Here is a 26,301-nt window from a genome sequence, read left to right as displayed (position 1 = left end):
CAAATAGCGACGTCACTTCCTTGCATCTGATTGGCGGGCAGCAGCCATTGGTATAACGCGGACAACTCCTCTGCGCGGAACCGCAAATGATTCAATTGTAGTAAAGTCCTGGTGGCGCTGCCCCGCCATAGAGCCGCGATTGTCACGGGGTCTGTGGGCCGCAGCAAGCAGCCTCAGGGGCCGCATGCGGGCCGCGTGTTTGAGACCTCTGATCTATCCTATGGATAAGCGGTAACATTCTAATTTCGGACATCCCCATAAACAGTCTGTTTCCCTCATAAACCTCCACTTTCTACAGTCATTGAGGCTATAAGATGATTTTGCTGCTAGAAGCTGTAGCTGGACAAAAGGGTGCTTTACACGCTGTGACATCGCTAGCAATTGCTAGCGATGTCGAGCACGATAGCAGCCGCCCCTGTCGTACATGCGACATTTGGTGATCGCTGTCATAGCGAACATTATCGCTACGGCAGCGTCACACGCACATACCTGTGCAGCGACGTCACTGTGCCCGCCGAACAATCCCTCCTTCAAGGGGTAGATGCGTTCGGCGTCACAGTGACGTTACTAAGCGTCCAGCCAATAGAAGCAGAGGGGCGGAGATGAGCGGGACGTAACATCCCGCCCACCTCCTTCCTTCCTCATTGCCGGTGGACGCAGGTAAGGAGATGTTCGTCGTTCCTACGGTGTCACACACAGCGATGTGTTCTGCTGCAGGAACGACAAACATTGTACCTGCAGCAGCAACGATATTAAGGAAAGGAGCGACGTTTCAACGATCAACGTTTTTGGATGATTTTGCGATCGTTGATCGTTGCTCATTAGTGTCACACGCTGCGATGTCGCTACCGGCACTGGATGTGCGTCACTAACGACGTGACCCTGACTATATATCGGTAGCGATGTCGCAGCGTGTAAAGCACCCTAAACTCTTTTCTCTGCCCTGGATATGACCTACCAGGCTACACAAGTCGTATGGACGTCTGGGACAGAAAGTTTGTGGTTTTAGAAATGTCTGACTTGTAGAATGTGCGGCGTTCATAGTAGCAGATATGACGGGGTTAATCTGATTACTATGTACATTTTTACTGATAAACTCTCCGTGTTTTAGGAGCATAAAATCCACCTCGTCAGGACCGGACCTTTTTGTTCTTAGAAAATAAAGTATCCAGTCAAGGTCAATTAGTTTTCAGAAAAATGATCTGCTGCATCGGTATAAGATGCTCCGGGCAAGATGCCCTCATGTTCCTTAGTGATGCTCAGAAGAAATGAATCATCCAAACCGTTGGTTGGAAGGTGCTCATTAGGGAACATGCACTCCTCCTAAGCCCGTCTATAGCCAGGCAGCCAATTATGTGCCGAGCACTCAGCCGCCGTCTACGGCTCTTCACGCATCCTACTGGAGCGGCACTTACCAGCCTAGAGGACTTCCATCCTGAAGGTTAGATGCACCCCCATGGTGGATGTAGTGCGCAGGCGATGTGCAGCGTGCAGGACCATTGTGCATCCCTTATGAGTCAGGGAGCGCCGGAGTTTGGTAACAGACTATTATACTATTGTGCAGAGCAAAACTGAGGGAAGTGAATATGATTTGTGTGTTCATTCTGCAGCAGCTGATGTAATATTAGCTGTAGCGCAGATGTGATCGACTTCTTCCTGTAGTAACCAAGATAGAGATGATTCCCTACCTGCGAATAAAATGCACATTTCACGTACTTTGTTTTCTTTTTATTTTTGGGATGAAACTTCTGGTAGAAGAACAAGATTCATTGTAAGTTCAGAATTACAGTGAGTCTGTTAGCACTCAAACCAAGCACAGGTGCGGCTTCTCACGGCCAAAAGAGTAGTTCAGTGCACCTTCCCACCTACTTAGATTCCATATTTTCTGCCCTCGTCCGGGCACCTTCCAACCTACTTGTTTTACACCATTTCTGCCCTCATCTGGGCACATTCCCACCTACTTGTTTTCCATCATTTTCTGCTTTCTTCCTGGCACCTTCCCTCTTAAAATTTTTCCATCTTTTCTACCTTCATGCAGGTACTTTCGCACCTAATTGTCTTCTGTATTTTCTGCTCTCGTCCGAGCACCTTGCCACTTGTTTTCCATCTTTTCTGCCCTCGTCCGGGCACCTTCCCACCTACTTGTATTCCATCTTTTCTTCCCATGTCCGGCCACCTTCCCACCTACTTGTATTCCATCTTTTTTGCCCACGTCCGGGCACATTCCCACCTACTTGTTTTCCATCTTTTTTTGTCCTTGTCTGTGCACATTCCCTCTTACTTATTTTCCATCTCTTCTGCCCTCATGTGGGCACCTTCCCACCTGCTTGTTTTTCATCTTTTCTGCCTTTATCCTGGTACCTTCCCAACTAATTGTTTTTCATCTTTCCTGTCCTCGTCCAGGCTCCTTCCCACTGGTTTTCCATCCTTCTCTGCTTTCTTCCTGGCACTTTCCCACCTAATTGTTTTCCATCTCTTCTGCCCTTGTCCTGGCACTTTTTCCCACCCACTTGTTTTCCATCTTTTTCTGCCTTAAAGTCTGGCTCTTGTAAAGCCAGAGCTGTCAATAATGGAAGAGGTTGGAGATGGCTGATTGACTGCTAATTTTATTAGCAAAGGCAGTCCCTTTCTTTGTCTATAAATCAGTTTTGACCAGGGGCAGATTAAGGGTAACCAGGGCCCCGGACTGTTCAGGACCTGTGGGCCCCCCCATCCCTATACACGGGTCATGTGACGGGTCCATCATCATACACGTGAAACAGATAATTTTCCTTTCGTCACGACAGCACCCACGAGAGAGGGATCCGCCCCCTTCAGGACAGGAAACCTACAGATAAAAAGGGGCGGTCCCCCTCCCTCATCAGTTGGTTTCCTGTCCTGCTGGGATCGGAACCTACAGTACCTGGGTCCTGTTGAGTCCGTGCGGTCTCCAAGGGAACGGCGGAGCTCTGGATCCGGAAGCACGGTCGGTGGAGCTCCCCTCGTGGACTCCGTCCTCCGGTGCACCTCGTCCTCTTTCTCCTGGTCCGGCTTTGCCTCCTGGGATATGACGCCTGCAGCAGGGGGTGCTTCTCCCGGAACGTGTGCGCGGCGGGGGGGGCCGTGCCGCATCGGTGCACGCTTCCCTGCTGCAGTGACCCGGAAGTATACAGGAGCACTTCCGGGGGAGCGGGCGGGAAGGTTCCTAGTGAAGCTCGTGCTCCCCTCCATCCTGGCCGGACGCTGCGGTGCTGGTGAGTCTATGGCGGTCGGGCCGGAGCCTCTCCCTGACGCGTGCCTGCGTCTTCACCACTGCACGGCGTGTGCACGTGGGAAGGGGTGTCCTGGGCCTGCCGCGTCCGCGTTCTGTCTCCCCGTCGGCGGCCCGGCTGTGCTCCTGCTTCTGCGGATCAGGGGGGGCTCGGCTGTGGATCTCTGCCAGCCCTTCCCCCTGCCCTTCTGTCCGGGGTTGATCCCCTTCTAGGTCGGTCCCTCTGCCGTCAGCGTCCCTCCTGCTGTGCTGAGTCCGGCGTCCTGGTGGTGTCTGCACTGGAGTGTGAGCTGGGGTGCCCTCTTGGTCTGTGCTCGGTAGCCTCTGTGCCTCCTGCCTCTGAGCTCCTGGGCCCCTGTGGCCTCCGGGCCCCTGTGGCCTCCTGGCCTAGGTGGAACCTGGCCCCTGTGGCCTCCTGGCCCCTGTGGCCTCCTGGCCTCGGTGGATCCTGGCCTCTGTGGCCTCCTGGCCCCTGTGGCCTCCTGGCCTATTTGGGCTTCTAGCCTTTGTGGCCTCCTGGCCTCTGTGGTCTTCTGTGACCTCTGTGGCCTCTGGGCCTCTGTGGACTCCTGGCCCCTGTTTCCTCCTGGCTTCCGTGTCCTCCTGGCCTCTGTGTCCTCCTGGCCTCTGTGTCCTCCTGGCCTCTGTGTCCTCCTGGCCTCTGTGTCCTCCTGGCCTCTGTGTCCTCCTGGCCTCTGTGTCCTCCTGGCCTCTGTGTCCTCCTGGCCTCTGTGTCCTCCTGGCATCTGTGTCCTCCTGGCATCTGTGTCCTCCTGGCATCTGTGTCCTCCTGGCATCTGTGTCCTCCTGGCCTCTGTGGCCTCCTGGCCTCTGTGGCCTCCTGGCCTCTGTGGCATCCTGGCCTCTGTGGCCTCCTGGCCTCTGTGACATCCGGGCCGCTTGCCTTCTGTGGCCTTCGGGCCTCTTGGTTTCTGTGGCCTCCGGACCCCCTGGTGTCGGTGGACTCCTGGCTTCTGTGGCTTCGGGGCCTCTTGGCTTCTGTGGCCTCTGGGCTTCTGTGGCTTCTGGGTCTCTTGGCTTCGGTGGCTTCTGGGCCTCTTGACTTCGGTGGCTTCTGGGCCTCCTGGCTTCTGTGGCTTCCGGGGCCTCTTGGCTTCTGGGGCCTCCGGGGCCTCTTGGCTTCTCTGGCCTCCTGGGCCTCCTGGCTTCTGTGGCCTCTGGGCCTCCGGATTTCTGTGGCCTCTGTGCCTGTGGGCCTCTGTGCCTGTGGGCCTCTGTGCCTGTGGGCCTCTGTGCAGGTTGGCCGCTGTGCCTGTTGGCCGCTGTGCCTGTTGGCCGCTGTGCCTGTGGGCCGCTGTGCCTGTGGGCCGCTGTGCCTGTTGGCCTCTGTGCCTGTTGGCCTGTTGGCCTCTGTGCCGGTTGGCCTGTTGGCCTCTGTGCCGCTTGGCCTCTGTGCCGCTTGGCCGCTGTGCCGCTTGGCCGCTGTGCCGCTTGGCCTCGGTTCCTCCGGGCTTCTGTGCTTTGGGGCCTCGGTCCTCTGTGCTTCCTGGCCTCGTGCTTCCTGGCCTCGTGCTTCCTGGCCTCGTGCTTCTTGACCTTGTGCTCCTGGCCTCGTGATTCCTGGCCTTGTGCTTCCTGGCCTCCTGCCTCTGTCGGTCTGTCCCTCCGGGCCTGGGGCCTCTGTGCCTCCTGGCCTTGGGCCTCTGTGCCTCCTGGCCTTGGGCCTCTGTGCCTCCTGGCCTTTGGGCCTCTGTGCCTCCTGGCCTTGGGCCTCTGTGCCTCCGGGCCTCGGGCCTCTGTGCCTCCGGGCCTCGGGCCTCTGTGCCTCCGGGCCTCGGGCCTCTGTGCCTCCGGGCCTCTGTGCCTCCTGGCCTCGTGCCTCCTGGCCTCGGGCCGCTCTGCCTCCTGGCCTCGGGCCGCTCTGCCTCCTGGCCTCGGGCCGCTCTGCCGCCTGGCCTCGGGCCTCTTTGCCTCCTGGCCTCGGGTTTCTCTCCCTCCTGGCCTTGGTGCCTTCTGGCCTCGGTGCCTCCTGCCTCGGTGCCTCCTGGCCTCGGGCCTCTGTGCCTTGTGCTTCCTGGCCGCGTGCCTCTGGGCTTCCGGGTCTTGTGCTTCCTGCCCTCTGTGCTTCCGGGCCTCCTGGCCTCTGTGCTTCCTTACTTCCTGGCCTCCGGCCTTCCTGGTCTCTGGACCTCTTGGCCCTTGTGGCCTCTGTGGCTTCTTGCCCTCTGTGGCTTCCTGGCCTCTGGACCTCCCGGCCTTGGGCCTCCGGGCCCTGTGCTTCTGTGCCTCCTGGCCTCGGGCCTCTGGGTCTCCTGCCCTCTGTGTTGCCTGGCCACCTGCCCTCTGGGTTTCCTGGCCTCCTGCCCTCCTGCCCTCTGTGCCTTCTGCCCTCTGTGCCTTCTGCCCTCTGTGCCTCTTGGCCTCTGTGCCTCTTGGCCTCTGTGCCTCTTGGCCTCTGTGCCTCTTGGCCTCTGTGCCTCTGGGCCTCTGTGCCTCTGGGCCTCTGCGTCTCCTGCAGCTGGGCCTCTGGGCCTCTTTGTGTCTGGCCGTCTGGGCCTCTGGGCTTCTGTGCCTCTCGGCTTCTGTGCCTCTGGGCTTTTGTGCCTCTGGGCTTTTGTGCCTCTGGGGGTTTATGTGCCTCTGGGGGTTTATGTGCCTCGGGGCTTCTGTGCCTCTGGGCTTCTGTGCCTCTGGGCTTCTGTGCCTCTGGGCTTCTGTGCCTCTGGGCTTCTGTGCCTCTGGGCTTCTGTGCAGCGGGCCCTCTGTGCGTCTGGCCCTCTGTGCGTCTGGCCCTCTGTGCGTCTGGCCCTCTGTGCGTCTGGCCCTCTGTGCGTCTGGCCCTCTGTGCGTCTGGCCCTCTGTGAGTCTGGCCCTCTGTGAGTCTGGCCCTCTGTGAGTCTGGCCCTCTGTGAGTCTGGCCCTCTGTGAGTCTGGCCCTCTGTGAGTCTGGCCCTCTGTGAGTCTGGCCCTCTGTGAGTCTGGCCCTCTGTGAGTCTGGCCCTCTGTGAGTCTGGCCCTCTGTGAGTCTGGCCCTCTGTGCGTCTGGCCCTCTGTGCGTCTGTGCCTCTTGGCCTCTGAGCCTCTGTGTCTCTTGGCCTTTAGACCGCGGGGGCCTGTGTTCTGGTCTTCCGCCTCTGCCGCCTTGCGCCTCCCTGGCCTGGCGGGGGGGCCTGGCGCCTTGGGCTTCTCGCTTCGCTTCTGGGTTCCTTGCTGCTCCCTTCTGGCCCTGCCGTCCCTGGTTCTCTCTCCTGGGGGCCGTGCTTGTTCGGGCGCCCCTGGGTTTTTTCCGTCCCGGCCTGCCCTTCGGTTCCGGAGTCCCTTCCTTCCCCCCGGGTCTCAGGACTCCCCTTGCCGGTGTGTTTTTTTGTCGGGGCATTGCTGCCTTCCCGTCCTTCCTGTGCTGTGGCCGCCAGTTCGCACCCGACCTTGTGGTCGGCTGTCGTTGCTCTTCCTGCCCTCCCTTCCTCCCTGTCTTCCGTTGTCCTCTGTTCTGCCGTTCTCCTGTCGGGAAGGGTTATGGGTCTCTCGGTCGGTCCCCTCCGGGTGTCGTTTTCTGCCCTGGACGCCCTGTTTACATCCTGTCTTGCGGGTTCTGTGGGGGTTATGCTCTCCATTCCGGCTGGGGGCCGCTGCCGGCCGGTCCGTCTACCGGCTCTCCTCCCTGGGGTCTTGATCTGGGGTTGGGCGACCTCCCCTTTGCGCTTTTCTTGCCCCTCTCTGTCATGTGCTCTTTCTCCCTTCCTTCCCTTCGTGTCCTTGCTTGGGGGGGGCGATGTTCTCCCCCCCGGGTCGCTCGGCGGCCCCTTGGCGGCTGGATGGGTCTTTTGTTTTTTGTCTTTCAGGGTTCCGGCTGTGTTCCTCTGGTGTCGTGCCGTCCTTTGCCCCGATGGCTGTGGGCTTCGGTTTCCCTCGCGTCGGTGGTGCAGCCTGTTCTCCTGTCCTCCCCGGTGACGGATCGTTCTCCTGCGAGGTGGCCTCCTACTTGGTGGCTGTGGCGGATGTCTCCTCAACGGTTTTGTGAGACTGTGACCTGGTCTTCTCCTTCCACTTTTCCGGGCTCTGCCGGCTAGCCTTTGGTTCTTCCACTAACCTTCCATTTGGCAGCTTGGTTCTTCCCGTGGTTTTCCCGCCCTCAGTGTGTCTTCTCTCTAAGTCTCTCGTGGGTGCTGTCGTGACGAAAGAAAAAGATTATATTACGTACCGGTAATGGGATTTTCCTGAGTCCACGACAGCACCCTTTACACCCCTGCCCTTTCTTTGTTTGTTTTTTTTCACGCTTCGGTGCCTGGGATTGCTGTGTTAATTACTAATTCTTTGGCGGTTCCTCTCCTGGTCTCTGCAACCAACTGATGAGGGAGGGGGACCGCCCCTTTTTATCTGTAGGTTTCCTGTCCTGAAGGGGGCGGATCCCTCTCTCGTGGGTGCTGTCGTGGACTCAGGAAAATCCCATTACCGGTACGTAATATAATCTTTCTGAAAAATAGTTGCCGAAACTAACCTTAAAAACATCCACTAATCTAGTAAATATACCCTTCAGTTTATAAAAAAAAACCAACAACAATAAGGCAGAGTATTGAACAGTCCAACTTTAAACAAGACTACTGCCCAAAAAAAAAATAAAACATAAAAAAAACTGAGCAAAAACATCCTGTGTGAACATAGTTAAACAAATGCTGAAGTAAAATACTCAGCAAATACTCGTGTGTACGAGGCCTTACAGATACTGAGGTAAAAACTCACCAAATACTGAACATGTGCACATGGCCTTACAGATACTGAGGTAAAAAACTCACCAATACTGAACATGTGCACGAGGCCTTACAAATACTGAGGTAAAAAACTCACCAATACTGAACATGTGCTCATGACCTTAGCCTATGTTCAAACGGTGTTTTTTTTTCTGCAGCAAAAGCTACAGCTTGTTGTTAGCATGTATTTACATTAAACCAATGGAAAAAAAAACTGTGAAACTGCCCTGTGTGAACATAGCTTAACAAATACGGTAACAAAAACTCTAAGGCCCTGTGCGCACTGGAAAACGGAATTTTCTTAAGAAAATTCCGCAGGGTCTGAAAGATTACCGCACCCGCGGTAAAAAAACGCGGCAAACCGCACCCGAAAACCACATGCGGTTTGCCGCGGTTTTACCGCGTGCAGGTTGGTACATGTGTTTTAATGCATTCAATGCAATAAAGCACATTGAAGAAAAAAAAAAAGGTCCTTCTGAGATAGATAGAGTGATAGATAGATATAGATAGATCACTGCATTTCTCCCGAGCGGTAATGTGTTAACATTACCGGCCGTGGGAAATGACCTGTAATTACCTCTGCAGTCTGTCTAGTTGCGAGGCTGCATTCAGTATGTGTCAGTCGCGGCTGAATGCAAGCATCGCAGGACGTGGATTACGCCGGAGCTGTGTGTTTCGGGGGGGTTAATAACGGGGTGAAACGGGCTTTTTTGTGTTTTATTTAAAATAAAGGATTTTTCTGTGTGTGTGTGTGTGTGTGTGTGTGTGTGTGTTTATTCACTTTACTTATGGGTTGATCATGTCAGCTGTCACAGACGCTGCCATGATCAAGACTGGACTTAAATGGCAGCGATCCGCTGCCATTTAACTCGTTATTACCTGGATTGCCACCGCATCACGGCATCTGGAAGAGCCGGGACACTCCGGTAGTGCCGCATAATGGATGCGACAGTCCCAGGGCAGCTGCGGGCTGATATTCTTGGCTGCGGGAGGGGGGGGCATTAACCCTGCCCCTCGCCCTCCCCAGCCTGAGAATACCGGGCCGCCGTTGTGTGTTTACCTCAGCTGGAAGGTAAAAATACGGCAGAGCCCACGTGTTTTTTTTTTTTTAGATGTCCGTTTGATTTGCACGTGTATTGTATGTGTCTGTGAGTGTGATATGTGTGTGTTCTATGTCTGTGATGTGTGATGTGTGTCTTTACTCTCTGCATGGCTTCCTCTTCCTGTCATAATGACATCACTTCCCTGCAAACCGCAGGCAGCGATGAACATTATGTCCCGAAAACGCGAAATACCGGAGGGAATAACGCAGGAAAACGCAATGAACCGCACAGAATTTGCTGCCTGCGTTATTCCCTGCGGGATTTCACGATTTCATTGCAGTAAATGGAGTGCAATGCCGCAGCGACGTGCGGAAAAGAAGTGACATGCAATTGTTTTTGCTGCGGGAATCCCGCAGTAGAACGCGCAGCTGTCAAAATCCGCATAGTGCGCACAGCATTTTTTTTCCCAGGTTTTGCTGGTGAATCACTGCAGAGGTGTTAAGAACATAACATGCAGCAAAACCGCAGGAAATCCGTGGCAAAAACCGGCAAGTGCGCACAGGGCCTAATACTGAACATGGACAATGAGCCTTGGGGCCTCGAACCTTCCACAGTCCCTCCATCAGTCTTGGAAAATCTCCTATTCTGCAAACAGTCCTCATGAATCAAACATTAACCGCTAGTCGTCATTCCAACAGCCCGAAAAAAGCTGCATGCACCGTTTTTTAGGTCATCAAAATGACAAGCCCAAGACAGAATAGTCAGCCATATGCGTATATTTAATATATAAAGGTGTGTGTGTGTGTCCGCTAAAGGAATCCGCACCATCACATTTACAATCACGATATTTTGCACAGACACCCCATTTGACTCAGGGAATGTCATAGACTACGTTTTGAGGGGAAAATTTAACCCCGTGCTTTAGTTATTTGCCAAAAAACCTACTTACATTAAAGACAATGGAGCTGTGATTGGTTGCTTTGGGCAACGAAAGACATTTTTAGTATAAGAAGCTTATGTGTGAGGTAATATGATTTCTGTGGAGAGACAGAGACTGTCAGACAGCCAGCCAGGGAGAAAAAGAGACAGCCAGCCTTGGAGAGAAAGAGACAGCCAGCCAGGGAGAGAAAGAGACAGCTAGCCTGGGAGAGAAAGAGACAGCCAGCCTTGGAGAGAAAGAGACAGCCAGCCAGGGAGAGAAAGAGACAGCCAGCCAGGGAGAGAAAGAGAGACAGCCAGCCAGGGAGAGAGGGAGAGACAGCCAGCCAGGGAGTGAAAGAGAGACAGCCAGCCAGGGAGATAAAGAGACAGCCAGCCAGGGAGAGAAAGAGAGACAGCCAGCCAGGGAGATAAAGAGACAGCCAGCCAGGGAGAGAAAGAGAGACAGCCAGCCAGGGAGAGAAAGAGAGACAGCCAGCCAGGGAGAGAAAGAGACAGCCAGCCAGGGAGAGGGGGAGAGAAAGAGAGACAGCCAGCCAGGGAGAGAAAGAGACAGCCAGCCAGGGAGAGAAAGAGAGACAGCCAGCCAGGGAGAGAAAGAGACAGCCAGCCAGGGAGAGGGGGAGAGAAAGAGAGACAGCCAGCCAGGGAGAGAAAGAGACAGCCAGCCAGGGAGAGGGGGAGAGAAAGAGAGACAGCCAGCCAGGGAGATAAAGAGACAGCCAGCCAGGGAGTGAAAGAGACAGCCAGACTACCTGCACATATACACACACAGCTCTACAACAAGCACATCTCCATGCACACTATACATTACCACATCTTGCAGCTCTTCATCGGTGCAGGCAGGGGAGAAGACACTAGGAGCTGCACGGAGGCTGCAGCAGCTGAATAACAGGACCTGTCAGTTCACCGGTCATGTGATCAGGCTAGGTCCTTCACCTTCTCAGCCTCCGTTCTGCTCCAGTACATTTCCTCCCTTGCTCTGCCCCGATCACATAGATCAGAGCAGAAAGAGAGGGCAGCTCTCTATGAGCGACCCAGGCCCCCTCATTACCCTGATGGCGGCCCCTGTCCTGCCGATGCGCTGCAGGGCGGGCGGACAACTCAACATCTTTTAAATGTTTCATGCGGATTATAATGGGGGCAATTTACTTTTTGTAGCATGGGCCCCCTGTAGCCTCGGGCCCCGGGCGGTAGCCCAGATTGCCCTCATTATAATCCGCCTATGGCTGTGACCGAATTGGAGTCTGGCATAGCTATTGAAATTGTAGTCAGTCAGCCCCCTTCACTGTCTTTGTCACTTGGTATCACTTTTCTAAGGCAGAGAGTGAATTTTATTCTGCCATAGTCTGGTTGACTGCAGATTCAATATCTAAGCCAGCCTCTGACGCTATAACGGACGATGCTTAAGGCCCTGTCACACACAGAGATAAATCTGCGGTAGATCTGTGGTTGCAGTGAATTTGTTGACAATCAGTGCCAGGTTTGTGGCTGTGTACAAATGGAACAATATGTCCATGATTTCACTGCAACCACAGATCTGCCAAAGATTTATCTCTGTGTGTGACGGGGCCTTTAGACAGAGGGCTGGCTTTACTATTAAAATTGGCAACCCACCTATCATTAAGGCCCCGTTACGATTTATCTGCCGATATGTCGTCGGGGTCACAGTTTCCGTGACGCACATTCGGAATCGTTCAAGACGTCATTGCGTGTGACAGCAACGAGCGAGTGTTAACGATGGAAAATACTCACCTAATCGTCCATCATTGACACGTCGTTCATTTTCAAAATATCGTTGATTGTGGAGGTCTCCGGTTGTACGTCGTTCCCGAGACAGCACACATCGCTACGTGTGACACCCCGGGAACGACAAACAACACCGTGCCTGCGGCCGCCGGCGATAAGGAAGGAGGTGGGCGGGATGTTACGTCCCGCTCATCTCCGCCCCTCTGCTTCTATTGGATGGCTGCCGTGTGACGTTGCTGTGACGCCGCACGAACCGCCTTCTTAGAAAGGAGGCTGTTCGCCGGACACAGCGACGTCGCTAGGTGGTATGTAGTATGTGTGATGGCTCCAACCGATTTTGTGCGCCACGGGCAGTGATTTGCCCGTGACGCACAAACGACGGGGGCGGGTGCTTAGACCAGCGATATCGATGCGTGTAACACCCCCTTTAGATTCACCTCCTATTTGTGTTTGGGACAAAGGACTCCCACAATAGAAAAAATAGTATTGAAACTTAATTTATTTACTTGTAAAATGAGAAGAAGCCTAAAACCTAGAAACCCTTGGCTAAAAGGGATACCTTTTGTTGGCAAGTGACTGCACAGGTGGTTGTCTTCTAACTTTAATGGCAAAGCCAGCCCTCTTCTCTGTCTATACATCAGTTTGGCTGAGCTATTGAAACCGCAGTCAGCCAGCCCCCTTCACTGCCTGCTTTAGTCACTTGTGAACACAGGTATTATTTTTCTGTGTAGGACACAAATTGGAGATCAGGCTGCCAGGACCTGGAATGGCCAAAATGAACCATATTAGAAAGTTGTCTCACATGTCCTCATTTCACACAGTCCGTGTACGGATGCGATTTCTGGAGCGACTGCAGGCCTCCTAACCTGAACTTTCAGTCTCGTAGACTTATATATGAGGCTATTAGTTTGAGTCAAGAAACCTCATCCATAAATCGCATTTGGTTACAAGCTAATCACTGGTCGTTTATTATCCTGTTTAGAACGGCCAACTGCATCTCCATGTGCACAGAACAATCGCTAATATGATCGTGCTGTGCAACAGAGTATATAATAATTAATAATAATAATTTTATTCATTTATATAGCGCTATTAATTCCACAGCGCTTTACATACATCAGGAACACTGTCCCCATTGGGGCTCACAATCTAGAGTCCCTATCTGTATGTCTTTGGAGTGTGGGAGGAAACCGGAGGAAACCCACGCAAACACGGGGAGAACATATAACCTCCTTGCAGATGTTGTCCTTGGTGGGATTTGAACCGAGGACCCCAGCGCTGCAAGACTGTAGTGCTAACCACTGAGCCACCTTGCTGCCCATATCACGATACATGTACTGCCAACAATGAAAAACAAATCATGGCAGAAATAGTGTTTTGCGCCAGGTGATTGCTGACTGGTTTAGATGGCATGGTCGGGAACAAGTGTACTTCTGTCACCCAGGCGTTAAAGAAATATTACTTCCCTTTTTGTCCCTCTGTGACTCTTCCCGTCATCTTACTAAATTCCGAGAGGTCTGTGATTTGACATACTAAGGGTAAGCAGTCAACATCGGGCAAGACAAAGCCGTAGATATCTTCAATCCTTTTTGTTTTTCTCTTCGTGGTATCTTATATCAATAAGCGAGGTCCACTTAATTATTACATAGTTTATGAAAACACAAAATTAAAGAAATTAAACTGAACAGGGTAATGATCTGTCTGCTCATACAGTGTCACGATGTTTAAGAGCATTTGGACTCTGCAGTGACCCACAACTCTCATCAGCAGAAAGAATCAAAAGGCGAGACTTAGGCTAGTTTCACACTTGCGTTGAACGGTATCCGTTGCATTGCGTTGTGTAACGGATGCAACGGATGTGTTGCATATAGCGGCACAACGGATGCAATGGATGCTGCAAAACAACGCAATCCGTTTTGTTTTTTTTACCGTCGGCAGACTATTGTGAACGATCAGCTGATCGCTAACAGTAGCCGGCCGCCGGGTGATCAGCCGATCACTCACAGTAGCCGGCCGCCGGGTGATCAGCCGATCACTCACAGTAGCCGGCCGCCGGGTGATCAGCCGATCACTCACAGTAGCCGGCCGCCGGGTGATCAGCCGATCACTCACAGTAGCCGGCCGCCGGGTGATCAGCTGATCACTCACAGTAGCCGGGTGATCAGCTGATCGCTCCCTGCAGCCGGCCGCCGGGTGATCAGCTGTTCGCTCCCTGCAGCCGGCCGCCGGGTGATCAGCTGATCGCTCCCTGCAGCCGAGCGCCGGGTGATCAGCTGATCGCTCCTTGCAGCCGACCGCCGGGTGATCAGCTGATCGCTCCCTGCAGCCGGCCGCCGGGTGATCAGCTGATCGCTCCCTGCAGCCGACCGCCGGGTGATCAGCTGAGCGCTGTCACTTGCCGGCGGCCGGGCATGCCGGCGGGCGGGCGCTCAGCTGAGCGCTGTCACTTGCCGGCGGCCGGGCATGTCGGCGGCCAGTCGTTCAGCTGAGTGCTGTCACTTGCCGACGGCCGGGCGCTCAGCTGAACGTTCGGCCACCGCAAGCCAAAATAAAGTTTGTGATTTAAAAAAAAAAAAAGACCATGCGCAGTGAAATCCAGAGGATTCCGCTGCTCAAAACAACGTTACATGCTGCGTTCCTCCCGCTGGGCGGAAGCAACGGAGCGTCGCCCAGCGGAAGCAACGCAGGTCCTTTTAGTACAATCCGTCAACCATACAAGTCTATGGGAAACAGCGGAATCCGTTAACGGATTCCGCTGTTTTCCAAAAGGGCGGATTGTAACGGAAGGAAAACAACGCAAGTGTGAACGTACCCTTACCTTTGGTGAGCAGCATGTTGTGTGGACAGAGGAGAAGTAGTCCACAGTTCATTTTAGTGATGAAAGCAAGCATAATTTATTTGGGTCTGATGGGAAACATTATGGTTGTCGACAAACTGGGGAAAGACTGAACACAAAGTGTGTTAAGAAGCCTTAGGACAGTGATGGCGAACCTATGGCACACGTGCCACCAGGGGCACGCAGAGCCCATTCTGCTGGCACGCGCGCTGTGTCCTCATCCTGCCGCTTTGAACTGCTGGTGCGGTGGTGCCGGCAGTTCAAAGCTGTGTCAGAGCAGAGGAGACATTTCGCCACGTTCTGACACTCCTCGTTTCCCAGGCTGCAGGTCTGTTGCTTAGGAGACGGAGTAGCGTCAGTAAGCGGTGCCGGCGTAATGATTAATGACATCTTCTGTCCGCGTGGGAACTGAGGACCCAGCGTCGTGCAGCAGTCGAGCGAGTTGTTGTTTTTTTTTTTTTAATAACTTGTGTGCGGCTGAGCCAAGGTGGGAATGGGGGGGGGCAGTGCCAGCATCGGGGGGAGGGGAGGAGCACACATGCCAGCATGGGGGGAAATATGGAAACATACATGCCAGCATGGGGGGGGAGGACATACATGCCAGCATGGAGAGAGGAGAACACACACATGCCAGCATGGAGGGGGGGAAAACACACACATGCCAGCATGGAGGGGGGAGAACACACACATGCCAGCATGGAGGGGGGAGAACACACACATGCCAGCATGGGGGGAAAAAAGCATGCCAGCATGGGTGGAAACATGCATGCCAGCATGCGGGGAAACATACATGCCAGCATGGGGGGAAACATACATGCCAGCATGGGGGGGGAGACATACATGCCAGCATGGGGGGGGGGGAGACATACATGCCAGCATGGGGGGGGGACATACATGCCAGCATGGGGGGGGGGACATACATGCCAGCATGGGGGGGGGGGACATGCATGCCAGGATGGGGGAGGAGACATATATGCCAGCATGGGGGGAAACATACATGCCAGCATGGGGGGGGGACATGCATGCCAGGATGGGGGGGAAATATGCATGTCAGCATGGGGGGGGCATACATGCCAGCATGGGGGGAAACTTACATGCCAGCATGGGGGGGGGGGGACATACATGCCAGCATGGGGGGGGGGGCATGCATGCCAGGATGGGGGAGGAGACATATATGCCAGCATGGGGGGAAACATACATGCCAGCATGGGGGGGGACATGCATGCCAGGATGGGGGGGAAATATGCATGTCAGCATGGGGGGGGGCATACATGCCAGCATGGGGGGAAACTTACATGCCAGCATGGGGGGGGACATGCATGCCAGCATGGGGGGGAAACATGCATGCCAGGATGGGGGGGAAACATACATGCCAGGATGGGGGGGAAACATACATGCCAGCATGGGGGGAAACTTACATGCCAGCATGGGGGGAAACTTACATGCCAGCATGGGGGGAAACATACATGCCAGCATGGGGGGAAACATACATGCCAGCATGGGGGGAAACATGCATGCCTGGATGGGGGGGAAACATGCATGCCAGGATGGGGGGGAAACATGCATGCCAGGATGAGGGGGGAAACATGCATGCCAGGATGAGGGGGGAAACATGCATGCCAGGATGAGGGGGGAAACATGCATGCCAGGATGGGGAAAACATACATGCCAGGATGGGGAAAACATACATGCCAGAATGGAGGAAACATGCATGCCAGGATGGGGGGGAAACATGCATGCCAGGATGGGGAAAACATACATGCCAGGATGGGGAAAACATACATGCCAGGATGGGGAAAACATACATGCCAGAATGGAGGAAACATGCATGCCAGGATGGAGGAAACATGCATGCCAGGATGGGGAAACATGCATGCCAGCATGGGGGGAAACATGCATGCCAGGATGGGGAAACATACATGCCAGGATGGGGAAACATACATGCCAGGATGAAGGAAACATGCATGGCAGGATGGGGAAACATGCATGGCAGGATGGGGAAACATGCATGGCAGGATGGAGGAAACATGCCACGATAGGGTACAGTTACCAGGAAGGGGAACATTTACCAGGAAGGGGGTACATTTACCTGGATGGGGGTAAATTAACCAGGATTGGGAACATTTACCAGGATGGAGGACATTTACCAGAAATTGGGTACATGCCGGGATGGGGGAATGTAACACCTGCCTGGATAAACAGACTCAGGTAGGATGTAATGGACAGACTAAATGGAAGCCCCTCACCAAGCAGGACCCCAGAACCCTTTAACCCCTATCCAGGGATTTGGAATTACACAAGGCCCTGGAGATCTCTACCCGTGGAAGGCTGCAGTCCGAGAGAGTAGTCGTCAGGCAGGGTCAAACCAGGAACAGCAGAACAGGGACAGAATCGGCAGGCAAAGGCATAAACAGAAAACGTAGCAGTGGTCAGATCCGGGTCGGGCAGCGAGGTACAAAACAGCAGGCAGAAGGGTAGTCAACAACAAGCAAGTCAGCGCACAGGAATCACAAAACAAACAGCACATGAGCCAGAATCAGAACTATCTCTGGCAGAGGCCAGCAGACAGGAGGGGGAATAAGAAGGGTGTGGTGTCTTCCCATAGGCTGTAGCTGAATGATGGTACTTCAGCTGGGAGACACACGCCACCTACAGTCAGCTAGCGGTACTGCAGATCCCAAGATAACCCAGCCTAGTGGATGATCGGAGCCTGCGCCCACCGGTGCTGCTGGCATCGACTCCTCTCCCATCACCAGCACCATCCACGGCAGGAACACGGCGATCGGAGCAGAAGTCGCTGGAGCAGACTCCGGCGGTGACGTAACAGGGAACATTTACAAGGATGGGCAATATGTCAGGATGGGGTACATTTACCAGCATGGGGGAACATGCCAGAAAAAGGTACATTTACCAGGATCGAGGACATTTACCAGGATGAGGTATATTTACCTGGATGGGGCCATGATGTGGACAAATATACCATAATGTAGGAAATATATATCAGGATGGGGGACATGTTTACCAGGAAGTGGCCAGGAAGGGGGACATAACTACACAATGAAAGGGGAGGGGAGCAACTTGTACGTCTTTATGGGATTTGAGGATGTTCAGACTTTGAAATGTAGATGTGGATTACAGGGTGACATCTGACTGCATTCCAGGCTAAAATCTCTGTCTAATATGCTGCAATTTTTTCCAGAAAGATCAATTCAACTGCTGTATCTGGAAAGGGCAGGGGCTCAGCTTCAATGTGTGGTAAGCAGGCATGAGCGTGATGCCCCCTGCTGAGGAGAAAACTGCAAAGGTAGGATTAAAATCAATTATTTACATAATAGGATTGGTTGGCACTTCTGAAAAAAATTGGGTTTAGGGCTACAGTTTGGGCACTCGGCCTTTGAAAGGTTCGCCATGACTGCCTTAGGACAATATCTGCGTGTACAGAATTACTATGAAACTAAATGAAAAATGTACCATTTTTTCGGACCATAAAATGCACCTAGGTTTTAGAGGAGGAACAAATTGAAGAAAAAAACATGGTCATGATACACTGTTATGGGGGGGGGGAATCTGCTGCTGACACTTGTGGGGGTACTGGTTTCCAATTCTGCACTAATATACCCCATCCTGTGCCCCTTCCAGGTATATATGTCCCCCATCCTGGTGTGTATGTAGATAGCATAGTGATTAGGGGGCAGAGCTCTTCCCTCTATATCTAGCTCCTCCCTCTTCCTATAGCTCCTCCCGCTGCCTCTAGCTCCTCCCATCATAGAATCTCCTCAGTAACATCTGCCATCTCCTATCTCAGTAATGGGAATTTCTTCACTGAATACAGATTTTACCTCAGAATTTAGAATTTTGATAATGACTGATCAATTCTGGCAGAGAAAGAAGCAAATGTGTCTAATAAGATATATCACAGAGTTGGTTATTTTCATGTGTACTATTGATTTAGGAAATAAAAATTAGAATGATGGGTACCCTTTAAGCCATCGCTATGACCCCTTGATTCTCAGGATCATGGGGGTCCCAATAGTCGGACCTCCACCAACCACAAAATGTCCCACCCTAACAATATCCAATGACCGTGTAGGCGTATTCTGCGGTTTTCTAGATCTGGAGCATAGGTAGTGGCAGCGGGCAGACGGTGAGCAGAGAGCTACAAGGAGTATGTACTGTGGATCAGAGCCAGGGAGAGTCAGTAATGCTCCCCTTATAAATGTGTGTCAGAAAACCATGGCGGGTAATGCAGAGTAATGTATATCATTTTCCTGATTATTCATTTATAGCCGGAGCCTTAAGTGTTGGCCATTTACTGGAAATCCTCTACAAAGTGCAGCCCTGCCATTGCTGGAGCCTTGCAGATGGTGGCTGCGGAGGCATGCTTTGTTTTTTGTGCAGTCTGTGTCTTCAGTGCAAAACTAGTTTTTTTTTGTTTTTTTTTGTTACAATATTCGGGGTATAATTAGGGGCAGTGTTATGTCCCTTTCTTAGTGCACGAGATGGTACTATTATGTGCAGTCTATTAATATTTTATTCCTCAGACAGCCATTAATTAATAGCGCCTGTTCCTTCTGGATTATAGAGGGTTCCCCTGAAAACTAGCCCCCTCTGTGATATTCATGTCCTCATTTATACACTATTTAAAGGGAACCTGTCACCACTTTTTCGGCCTATAAGCTGCGGCCACCACCACCGGGCTCATATATACAGCATTCTAACATGCTGTATATAAGAGCCCAGGCCGGGGGTATAACCTAAAACACACTTTATAATACTTACCTAACGGTCGCACTGTGGGCCATATGGGCGTCTCCGGTGCCGGTGCCTCCTCTTTCAGCCATCTTTGTCCTCCTTCTGAAGCCTGGGTGCATGACGCGTCTACGTCATACACACTCGCTGGTCCTGCGCAGGCGCACTACAATGCTTTGATTTGCCCTGCTCAGGACCTGAATGGCGGCGAGTGTGGATGACGTCGGACCTGTCATGCACCGCAGCTAGAGAAGGAGGACGAAGATGGACAAAAGAGGCGGCGCCGGCATCGGACAATGGAGAAGCCCATCTGGCCAAACGCGCGATCGTTAGGTAAGCATTATAAAGTGTTTTTTATGTTATATCCCCGGCCTGCGCTCTTATATACAGCATGTTAGAATACTGTATATAAGAGCCCAGTGGTGGTGGCCGCAGCTTATAGGGCAAAAAAGTGATGACAGGTTCCCTTTAACATTAATGATAAGTTCCATTTTTGCACAAAGGGCATCCGTCCACCCCTGCTCCTCACATTATATATTCCTGTCTCTGCTGTATCTGCCTTCCATGGGAGGTTTTATACAGACAACGCCTTCAGTTGCATGGGATTTATATAGTAAATGATACTCGGCACACGCTCTAAGGCACTTTGCTGGTAATATGGGCTGGATGATAAAGATGTAAATTTGGCATTTGGAATTTTTTTCTCATTACCTGACCCCACGATACTATGTCAACACCATGGCACCCCATGATCACATCAGGAGAACGCCGATGGCGGCGGGAAATAGCGCTATCCCCGCTACAGCCATTTAAATCGCGCTGTACAATTATGACAGCACGATCTAAGTGGTTAGCAGGCATGGGTGGATCTCTGATCCACCCACGCCTGTTAGCTGCACATGTCTGCTGATCAGATCAACAGACCTGTGCGGGGATTACCGCAGGTTCGCCACTGAAGCACGCTACAACCGGGGGTAGGGAAGCTTCGATGTATATATACGTCCAAAGTCATAAAGGGGTTAAAGGGAATCTGTCAACAGGTTTTTGCTCCCCCATCTGAGAGCAGCATAATGTAGAGACAGAGACCCTGATTCAAGCAATGTGTCAGTTACTGAGTTGTTTGCTGTCATTTTGATAAAAATCAATGTTTTTCCCCTCACCCATGACAGCACACATATATCATGTGGTGCTGTCATGGGTGAGGGGAAAAACGGCTACCGGTAAGTAACCTTGGTGTTTCTCTGCTGCAGATCTAGCAGTTATACAGAGCTCATGAATATGCTGGACTGCCTGGTGGCAGCACGCCAAGTAGTCCTGCAATGATAATCTGCTCCTGATTAAACAGTCATTTTATCAAAACTACACTAAGCAGCCCAGAAGTCATCACTGGAATCAGGATCTCTGGCCCTATGTTATGCTGTTCTCAGATTAGGTGGCAAAATCCTGGTAACAGATTCCCTTTAAAGGAGTTTTCCCACAAACACGGTACATTTTAATCAATAGATCTCAAAATAAAAATAAGTTCCACAATTAAAGGTGTTAAAAAAATAATGCCCCTGTGCTGAGATTTTATATACGTGCTCCTGCTATGTACTGTGTAATGTCTGTGTCTGACCGTACAGGGACATGGTCTGGTCATACCACAGCTCCTGGGCAGGTGCAGACGCAAAGGTGAATATACAGATTGGACACATCTGCTGCTTTCTGTGAGGTAAAACGTTTGTAAACATGTTTAACCTCACAGAATACAACAATTGTGATCCCGTGCTGACCTGTCTATATACTCTCTTGCGTCCTATCCGGCCCAGGAGATGTGGTATGATCAGACCATGTCCCTGTACGGTCAGACACGGCCATTACACAGCACATAGCAGGGACATATATATAAGATTATCTCAGCACAGGAACAATATTTTTTTTTAAAACTTATTTTTATTCCAAAATCCATTGATTAAAAAGTACTTTTTTTGTGGGACAACCTCTTTACCTACTGGGAGGGGTGAAATCTCACGTCCCCGGAGAATAGTTTAGAGAAACAACCAGTTCTGCAAGCAGAGATTTCACATACTGCTCTCCAAAAGCAACACATGTGAATAACTCTGCAATGGAGCAACACAACACAACATGGCAGCAAGTGGCAGAATCTGGAGAGAACTGGGAGTTTTTGCAAGGTATTTTACTCAGGGTTTTTTTTTTTTATAGCAAGTTACAGATCCTTTTTAAACAAGAAAGCAAGAGACAAGCCTTTTTACTATATTACCGAAAAACACAGCAAAAATAGTATCGCAGCCAGAATGCAGAACACTAAAGATCCGCATAGACTTTTGACAGCTGTCAGCCGGACAATAGTTAGGCCGATCCGTCAAACAGCAGCTTTCTCATCCAACAGGGTAGGCGATAGCTAGCGAAACTCGACCCACTTATTAGATATTCTGTAGCTGCTGTCAATCAAATAACAGTGCATTTCACAAACTTTACCTGCCTACATTTCAGAAACAATAAATCCGATCTCACAACTAAAGGTATGTATAGAATCAGCATGATGGTGCCAGTATAGCACTGGCTTTAGTTTATAAAGGAAAATCCTGGTGGTTGGTCCTCTTTAAGAGGATTACTGCAGGTTGGATGACTCAGGACATTATATGAGTCAGAGAAGTGGAGATAGTTCGAGGTGACGGCATTATATTGGTTTATTACATTAGCTCTTATGAATTTGCCGGCAACCCTAGATTACAAATGATACCGTCGTAATCTATCCTTTATCACATGAAGGATAATGTACACTTGTGTCTGCTCCCCTATGCACATTTGCCGGATGGTATAGGTGTTTGTGGTCTGTCTGATATTAGTAATAGCAGGAGATGATACAACCAGGGTGTCAATAATATACGTGTATTATCCCTATGAGCTTCATTTTGGAAAAATATTAAAATAAATGGCTGTACTTCAAAATAAGAAGTATGTTCTGTGCACCCCCATGAGCATCCCCTCTTTACAAAACTCTTAAACATCTCAAGTTACAATATGGCTGTGTGTTTTTGTTCTTGGGCTTTTCCCGTGTAAAACATACATTTCTACTGAACATCTATCACTACTGGAGTGTGTAATATGCAAACTGTCAGGATCCCCAATCTATATATACCAGCAGCTCAAGCTTTCACATGACCACCAGTAGTTTCCGTCATGAGCCAATTAGGTTCATGCCCGCTTCTCTCAATAGAAAAAAGATTGAAGGTCTGACTTTGACCACAGTATGCAAATCATGCATGAGCATTCATGAGACCAACACTCGAAATGACAAGAAAGCGGAATCTTAACAGTTTGCATATTACACACACAGAATTTGACTATCTGCAGTGAGAAGCATTTCAGAAATGTATATTTAGCCCTATAAATTCCTTTAAACATTTCAAATAATATAATCTATGGTTTGACTTAGGTTGGTTTCACACATCAGCTTTTTGACAGCAGGCACGATCCGGCAAATAAACTGATGCGATGGATCTGGCGACAAAATGCATCCGTGGTATCAGTTTTTTTCATGTGTTACTTCCGGTTTTTGACGGATCCGTTGTGATACTGAGCATGCGCAGTTCAAAAAACCGTATCCGGCAGCCGTATCCGTTTTTTGCCGTATGACGTCGGATCCGGCGTCCATAGACTTTGATTGTAAATCACGCCGCATGGCGCTGGATTCAGCGTGATGCAGTTTTTTGCCGGAGACAAAAAACGCTTCAAGCAGCATTCCATCTGGCCACCGGATGAGCTATTTACTCCGGATCCGGCAAAAGCCGGATGCAACGCAAGACCATGCTGCAAAATCCGGCGCTAATACAAGTCTATGGGGGAAAGAACAGATCCGGCGGCAACACACGCCGGATCCGTTCTTTCCGGTTTTTACTGGATTGTGCCGCACAGCAAAAACAGGATGTTTGAAACCAGCCTTATATGCTGGTGTGGATTGGATGGGTTGTTACTGACATCTGGTGAGAAATTCACATCAATAGCTCCTACAGAAATACATTTACTTACAAAAATGGTGACTGGTTCCATACTTATTTTACCCACTGTATCTTGTTTATATGACAACCCCTTTAAGTTAATAAGTTGTAATAACCTGGGACCAGACATCCGTGTTTCTCGGTCCGTGCAAGGACTGCAATTTCCCCGACCATCCATGCATCTCCTGAGCTGAACAATCAACCTTGTATGTGGCTACAAAGCTGTTAGATCAGGTCCGTCTGGCCATTGGGGTCTGTTCAGACCATCTTCAGAGTTGCATTATCTAACAGCCGCTGATCAGGAGCGCCGAGGTGTCTGGAAATCCTCCCGATGCTAGAAATGAGCAGGAGACTTCATATGTAAAATGTCGCATGTTGAAATGTGCACAAATTGCAATTTCTTAAGAATATAATTGCAGTAGAAATCTATTTGTTCCGCGCATTTTATAAACTAAAAAAATTATTAAATGTCAGAAAAACAATGATAAACTTGGTGCATGCAAGGAAATTAAGCAAAGTGTATAATATTTGGGGTGCAAACACAATGATACATGGCCCCCACTATGTGCTGGGATTAAACGGTACTTTACACGTTGTGACATTGCTAGCATCGGCTAGCAATGTCGAGCGCGATAGCACCTGCCCCCGTCGCACACGCGATATGTGGTGATTGCTGCCGTAGCGAACATTATCACTACAGCAGCGTCACACGCACATACCTGGTCGGCGACGTCGCTGTGACCGCTGAACAATCCCTCCTTCAAGGGGGAGGTCCGTTCGGTGTCACAGCGACGTCACCGCAATGTCACTAATCGGCCGGCCAATAGAAGCGGAGGGGCGGAGATGAGCGGGACATAACATCCCGCCCACCTTCTCCCTTCCGCATTGCCGCTGGATGTAGGTAAGGAGATGTTTGTCGCTCCTGCGGGTTTACAAACAACAGCGGTGTGTGGTGCTGCAGGAACGACGAACAACATCATACCTGCGGACGCACCGACATTATGGAAATGAATGACACTACACAGATCACCGATTTTCGACGCTTTTGCGATCGTTGATCGTCGCACCTAGGATTTACACATTGCGATGTCGCTACCGGCGCCGGATGTGCGTCACTAACGACGTGACCCCGACGATATTTCGGAAGCGATGTCGCAACGTGTAAAGCACCCCTAAGTCTCTGGTGGCCTGAAAGTAGACCTGTTTTCCTAAATCAATGTAATAATCTTTATTAATCAGGTTTTGTTTCCTTTATATTCAGATCCCGAACATTTACACAGAGAGAAAAGGCAAAAACCTCCTCCAGATCCTACGAAGAACACCTGTAAGATGCTGGTGGTGGCCGATCATCGCTTCTACAAATACATGGGGCGGAAGGAAGAAAGCACCACCATCAATTATCTGGTGAGTAACCTGCATTCCTGTTTAAAGGGGTTCTCCGCTTTTTATAATCACTTAATAGTAGGTGCAAATAGGCACATAGAGTCCGTGGCAATAAACAGTCCAATCCCGGTCCGGTATGCTGCTGATGCGGTCAGCTGCGGATGACTTCCTCACTTAGAACTTCCATCGAGCGGTAATAGAGGTATAATAAATGTCGCACTCCCAGGGACCACCATGTAATCGGTATAGATAAATTCTGATCATTTTATTGGTAAATTCTGATGACCTTTACTTGCAGTAAAATAATCATATAGACACATTTTGTCTATATGGATTCCGTGGTTGTCCCTGGGAGCGGGACATTTATTATACCACTTTTTAAAGAAAAAAAATAATTTGAGGATTCTTTAATTCAGTAGGTGTGTCAGCTGCCCGATCACCTTACTCTTTTTACTTTCCTGCTGTCTGATCATATAGTTATTTCCAGGGCTGCCACTAGGAATTTCAGGGCCCCATACTGGCAAAAGTTCGGGGCCCCTTTGAGGCTCCGCCCCAGCTCCGCCTCCACCCCATGAATCTTCCATAGCCTCACCCCCACTCTTGGAAAACTTCACTTCTGCACTACAGCCTCACCAATCACACATTAACCCTTCACACTGAACACCGTATCACACACACAGCCATCAGATTTTGTTTTGGCCAAAAGATTTTTTTTAAGCCTGCCACCACAACAAGGTAGACTCTTTTGGCCGGGCCCTACTTTACTCTAACTTTTTTTTTTTTTCTTTTTAAATCTAACTTTTTTAGTGTATATTTATTTTTGGTATATCTATTTTTTTTTCTGTAAAGGGATGTGTCACATACAATTTTTAAAGTAAGTGAAACCAAATTCTGATAATGCTGACTTGTGGATTTAGACCTGACACCCCTTCAAAGGGAATCTGTCACCAGGTTTTTAACACCTAATCTGAGCGCAGCATAACATAGCAGAAGAGATCCTGATTCCAGCGATTGTCACTTATTGGGCTGCTTAGTATAGTTTTGATAACATCACTGGTTAATCAGCAGGAGATTATCATTGCAGGGCTACTCATCATGCTGCAGGTAGTCCAGCATATTCATGAGCTCTGTATAATTGCTTGATTTGCAGCAGAGAAAACATGGATTTTATCACAATGAAAGCAAACAGCCCAGTAAGTGACACATCGCTGGAATCAGGATATCTGTTTCTACTTTATGCTGCTCTCAGATGGGGGAACAAAAACCTGCTGACAGATTCCCTTTAAGGCTCTTTCAGCAGATAGATAGAATCATAGATAGAATCATAGATAGATGGATATGTGGCGCCCCTGAGGCTTCAGTCACCACAGGGTACTGCACCTCACTTAAGGTGCAGTACTCATCCTGGATCCAGAGGAGGTCGGTACCAGTTCCACAACACAAACTCATATACACAACCAGGTTGCCCTCCCCATTGGGGACCAGGCTAGGGTAGGGTCTTAAGCTAGTCACCAAACATGGGGGGCAGCCTCCCACTATTGACAGGGAACCGGGGGAGGAGCAGCCACCAGGGGGAGTTAGGAGCTTACACAACAGTTAGAGTGTTCTCCAGCAGGAGAGAACAGGAGCGGGACCGGTGCGG

The 26,301-nt window shown here is 50.8% G+C and overlaps 1 protein-coding gene across 1 annotated transcript in view; it reads left to right on the top strand.

Moving 5' to 3' along the window:
• ADAM17 (ADAM metallopeptidase domain 17) overlaps positions 1–26,301 on the top strand; it is a 145,274-nt gene that overhangs the window by 67,034 nt on the left and 51,939 nt on the right. The window contains exon 7 of the mRNA XM_075341098.1: positions 24,538–24,680. Within this exon, the coding sequence (XP_075197213.1) occupies positions 24,538–24,680 (143 nt within the window). The remainder of the gene's footprint in view (positions 1–24,537; positions 24,681–26,301) is intronic.

Source organism: Anomaloglossus baeobatrachus, chromosome 3 (assembly GCF_048569485.1).
Source record: "Anomaloglossus baeobatrachus isolate aAnoBae1 chromosome 3, aAnoBae1.hap1, whole genome shotgun sequence".
Lineage (NCBI taxonomy): Eukaryota > Metazoa > Chordata > Amphibia > Anura > Aromobatidae > Anomaloglossus > Anomaloglossus baeobatrachus.
This window is presented reverse-complemented; position numbering and strand designations above follow the sequence as displayed.